Genomic DNA, 5,088 nt, shown 5'->3' on the forward strand with positions numbered 1-5,088 from the left:
TTGTGTGTGCGGCCGCCGGCGGCCGGCCGTGCGTCGCGTCCACCGCCTCGGGGACGCCGCCCTTGAAGACGGCCAGCTGAATGGAGGGCGGAGGCTGGAGTCTGGACGGACCGACGGGAAGAATCGAAGCAGAGAAACCGATGTGCTGGCAGGAGGGGCAGCTGGCCTCCACGGACGCGCCGGCCGCCGAGCCGATGCGCCGCGTACCACCAGGTGAGTGGTACTTGTTCCGCTTGCATCCGGGACGACGACCCAAGCTTCATTCCTCACACGTTCTGGGAGGCGTTCCGCGTCGTCCCCGTTCCTCGTCCGGGAATGAAGTTCCCGGAACACGGAACGCCGGGTCGTTCTGCGTTCCGTGTGACTAAGGGACGACCGCGAGGCGCTCACCGACGCCCAGATCGCCAACAACGTCATCGGCCCATGAGCCAGAGCTGCCGGCCGGGCGAGCTCGAGCTCCGCCGCGGGCCCGCGCTGCCGGCCGGGTGAGCTGGAGAGGCGTGCGCGGGAAGGGCGGCGGCCGACGCAGGGTCAGCGGAGTTGGATAGGAGAGAGGAGAGGTAGAGGTAGAGGGAGAGAGAGAAAGAGGAGAGAGGAGGGAGAGGAGGGCTGATAGGTGGGTCCCACCGCCACGTGGCATCCAACTCAGCAAAACCACCCAGCAAAACAGCTCGATGGCTAAACATGAACGGTTTTGAGAGTTGGATGGCTGCGGATGTCTGGTTTTAGAGTTGCATTGCCAAATTCGGACGCAGTCGATAGTTGGATGGTCAAAAATAGACTTTACTCAAAAAATAAGTATAGTAGTACTTGGCACAGTAAATGGCTGTCTTTCATGCCTGTGATGGTGCGAGACTCTTCTAGAAGATGGAATGCGTGGACTGAATTGCTCCACGTCCCTGCATGCAGCCTTGCTTCTAGTATTTTTTTTCTATGAAACCTACAATGTGTTTGTTCAGATTACTAGTACGAGCTGATAGTTTTGGTCAAAATGAGTGTTACGCCAGAATTGCATATTTTTTTCTGACGGAGGGAGTAACTCGTGAACTTTAATCGTGTGAGGACGGGACGCAACTATATACTATGCGGCAAAGTAGGCTTTCCACCTACTCAACGGCCATCTCGACACGTCAACCAGCGACCCTCCACGCCAACGCCAAGTTTAAATCTCCCACGCAAAGCGCTGGCGCGCGCACGGACGGACGGATAGGAGCCTTGGCCCGGGCCCGACCGACCTCGGGAGACGCATGGCCACGAGCAGAATACTCCAAGTCCAGAGTCCGGTGGCCGTGGCGACCGCTCCAGAACCATCCGCCCCGCCGGGATTCGCCAGCGCGAGCGGTGGCAGGTGCACGCTTTGCTCCGGCGCGCGCGGGGCTCCCCCGGCCGGGCACCGAGCGCGCGCACGTGTCCCTCCCCCACCACCCTGCGACGCCGCGCTGGCGGGGGCGCGCACACGCGTCGCCGCCTCCCCCGTCCCCCGCGCATGCAGATTGCAGAGAGCTGCTAGCCCGCGAAAGCTTCAGCCTCAAGCGGCCCTCGGCAAGTCGGCAGCGGATCGGACGGATGGATAAGCCCTGGAAGGCAGCCAGGTTGGTCCGTCCCCTACCCCGTGGCCACCGTGCCTTTAAAACCGGGAGCTGCTGTTCTGTTGAGATACTAGCCTGCTGTCCATTACTACTAGTCTTCGCTCACTGCTGCTGCTAGAGCTCAGCTTAGCTCGAGTGCCGCCTGCTCCCATTGCTGGGCTGTGCAAGCTTAACTAGGCTCGCTCTGCTCTAGATTCTGCTCTAGATTCGACGACAATGGCCGGGGTCGGGAGGAACATGGTGGCGCCGCTCATGGTGCTCAACCTCATCATGTACCTCATCGTCATCGGCTTCGCGAGCTGGAACCTCAACCACTTCATCAACGGCCAGACAAACTACCCTGGTACTACAATTATGCTTAGTTCTTGCTTCTTGGTCCTTTCAGATCGACAGGAGGGCCGTTCTTGGTTAAAAAAAATCTGGATCGATGTCGGTGTGCAGGGAACGTTACTGATCCCAGCTAGTGCGCGTCTTGCTTGCTCGCAGGTGTGGCCGGCAACGGCGCGACGTTCTACTTCCTGGTGTTCGCGATCCTCGCCGGCGTGGTGGGCGCGGCGTCGAAGCTGGCCGGCGTGCACCACGTCCGCGCGTGGCGCCACGACAGCCTCGCCACGAGCGCGGCGTCGTCGCTCATCGCCTGGGCCGTCACCGCGCTCGCCTTCGGGCTGGCGTGCAAGGAGATCCACATCGGCGGCCACCGCGGGTGGCGCCTCCGCGTGCTCGAGGCCTTCGTCATCATCCTCGCCTTCACGCAGCTGCTCTACGTGATGATGCTCCACGCGGGCCTCTTCGGCGGCAGCGACGGCTACCGGGACCACGACTACGGCGTCGGCGGCGCCGCCGGCGAGCCCAAGGGCCCCAGGGTCTGATCTGATCGCCTCTCTGAAGCGCTCGATCATGCACGCGCGCTGCAGGCGCGCGCGGCGTTAACGTAATAGTAGTAATGGGATGTGTGTGTGGGTGTTGATGGTGTGTACATCGTTGCTATCTGCTCATCTCCTGTTTCTAGTCAGGTCAGCTCAGCTCTGGCTTGTACATGTACCCTGTCAAATGTATTTTGTGTGCCGTTGGTTTCAGTCAGTGACGACACTTGCGGGAGATGATTCAGGGTGTGTTTGGCTTAATATAACCTGTCAACTTCACCGATGATGCGTGCATGAAGGCATGAATCCATCCATGACCGACGTCTTGAGCTCAACCATATACCGGTATCCTGCTTATTGATCCAAGACTCTGCAGATTTGCAGTAGTAAAGCGGCCTCTTCGAGCAATCGAGTCTGATCAGATTGTCGTCGTCTGTACTTTGATGCTACGCTAGCAACCTCTTGTCCCTGTTTGGTTTGGTTTGTGCAGTAGCCCACATAACATTAATTTTGATCAATAATTAAGAATATTAAATAAAATACAGTTTACAAAACTAACTCCACAATCCACAATCCACATGTTACTATAGCATTACTGTAGCAAATCATTGGTTAATTACTGTCATCAGATCCGTCGCGAAAAATTACACACATCCGTAAAAATATTTTATAAATAAATTTTGTTTAGTATTTCATGCAAAATTTTTTTGTAGCGCTAGATGCAACTGAGGATCTACGTGCTAGGACGATGCATAGTTCAGCTGTAACAAATGTGGACCAGTTCGGCTATCGTTGCATGTTCGACTCGTGTCAGTTTACGTTGCCTACCAGTCTACGTGGCACAGTGCACGCAGGAGTTTGCGTGCGTGGAGATTTGTCGTCCGCTACGCTCAGAAGCCACAGAAGCACACCCACACGGGACACGGCGTCGTCTTGTCTGATCTCCAGCGACAAAGCTGGCCGGCCGGCGGCAATCTTTAACCTCCGGCATGAAAGAGCTTCCTCCTAGTAAGGTTAAGAGATAATTAAGCGTGCGACGTTTGTTAGGATTTCATAGATCCTTATCATACACTACGGTATACAGGCCCCTAACGTTGTTAGGACACTACAAGAAAAACGACCTTTGAGGCCCCTAACGTTGTTAGGACACTACAAGAAAAACGACCTTTCGTCTTAGCATGTTAGCACTGATTATTATTTGGAGCGGTATTAAAGTTGGCACCAAGTTATTTTAGTATCGGATCTAAATTTGTAAGCCTCCAGAACTATTTTAATACCGGCTAAAAAAACCACTCGATACTAAAAGTCACATTTTAGTACCAATTGGCTCGATACTAAAATGGCGCAACCATTTAGTACCAGTCAATGTCACCGACCGGTACTAAAGAGTGATAGTACAGGCTGGTATCTTGGCCAAGTACTAAATAGACTTTTATGGTTACTTCAAAAGGAAAACATCTAGTACCTAGTCACATGTGATGATAGTGTCAGATCCGGGGCAGCGGGTCTGCTTATAGGCATAGAATATTCTAGAGTAAGGGATAGCTCATGGGTGTACCTTTTCTCTCTTGTAACTACCCGAATAGGCGTAGAACTAGCTGCAGTACAAAGGAAACTACCCGATTGTGTTGTAGTAGTACTCCAACTGTACTCAGCTAGGACTTTCCATGTAACCATGTTCCCCGGATATATAAGGGCGGGCAGGGACCCTCTCAAAACATATCAACACCTAAGGCAATACAAACAACCACACAGAACGTAGGGTATTACGCAACTCGCGGCCCGAACCTGTCTAAATGTTTGTGTTCCTTGCACCATCGAGTTCCAGAGCAGTCGATCCCTACCTACAACCCTACTGCTAAGGGTATCCCTGAGCAGTCTTGTCGGTAAACACCGACAGCTAGCGCGCCAGGTAGGGGATTCGGCGAGTTCATCAGCGAGTTCGATGGCCGAATCTAGCAACTCCAACAACGTGCCTGAGGGCACAACTCTCGTTTTCGGCTTCTGGGCTTGCACGGCTGATTGATCGGGAGGCTTCTCTAGCCACCTCGTCGTGCCTAATTCGGCTGAGCTGAAAACCATCAAACCAGCCCGTCGAAATCTGCAAGACTGCAGAACTCGACGAAAAAGAAGCTCCACTCGAGCTTAACTCGGATATCATAGAAAACATATCGACTCCAAATCGAATCCACGAGTTAGCCGAGTCCGATACAAACTCTGATTCCGAAAACCTCCACTTTTCCAAAATCCTCAGAAAATACGTGGATTATCTCAAGTCAATTAAATGTCCTAAGATCGTCAACTCAGAACTACTCGATGGAGTAAATCGGGTCTCTCGGTCGATCGAGGGGTGCATCAAGCTTGCAGAATCTGCTCTTGGCTCATCTGGCATACATCAGAACCCAGAAACATTGAACCCACCACATGGACGATTGGGCGACATGCTCTTTGGGGTCGATCGAGTAGATTTTAAACTCATTGACTGTATCAACATGGCCGAAAATACTCTGCAAAACAAGAAGCAGAACTCGGGAGGAGAGTTTTGCGGAAAACTCGAAGAGGTAGACCCCCGGCTTGCTCGGATGGGACCGTCTCTTTCTGAGAAACCCCAGAGCCCTTCACCGAAACCTACTCAC

The 5,088-nt window shown here is 53.6% G+C and overlaps 1 protein-coding gene across 1 annotated transcript; it reads left to right on the plus strand.

Annotated features, from left to right (window-relative positions):
- The first annotated feature begins 1,602 nt into the window (after positions 1-1,602).
- LOC120658742 (membrane protein PM19L-like) lies at positions 1,603-2,788 on the plus strand. The gene is made up of 2 exons (XM_039936956.1): positions 1,603-1,932; positions 2,076-2,788. The coding sequence occupies exons 1-2, from the start codon at positions 1,806-1,808 to the stop codon at positions 2,456-2,458; spliced, it is 510 nt and encodes a 169-aa protein (XP_039792890.1). The 5' UTR covers positions 1,603-1,805; the 3' UTR covers positions 2,459-2,788.
- The last annotated feature ends 2,300 nt before the right edge of the window (positions 2,789-5,088 follow it).

The sequence above is a fragment of the Panicum virgatum genome, chromosome 2N, assembly GCF_016808335.1.
Source record: "Panicum virgatum strain AP13 chromosome 2N, P.virgatum_v5, whole genome shotgun sequence".
In the NCBI taxonomy this organism is placed as follows: Eukaryota; Viridiplantae; Streptophyta; class Magnoliopsida; order Poales; family Poaceae; genus Panicum; species Panicum virgatum.

Bases quoted from the DNA above. Each gene is read 5' to 3' on its own strand.
- LOC120658742 (XM_039936956.1), top strand. From the start codon at position 1,806: ATGGCCGGGGTCGGGAGGAACATGGTGGCGCCGCTCATGGTGCTCAAC. The intron at 1,933-2,075 runs GTACTACAATTA...GCTTGCTCGCAG, and splicing joins CGGCCAGACAAACTACCCTG to GTGTGGCCGGCAACGGCGCG.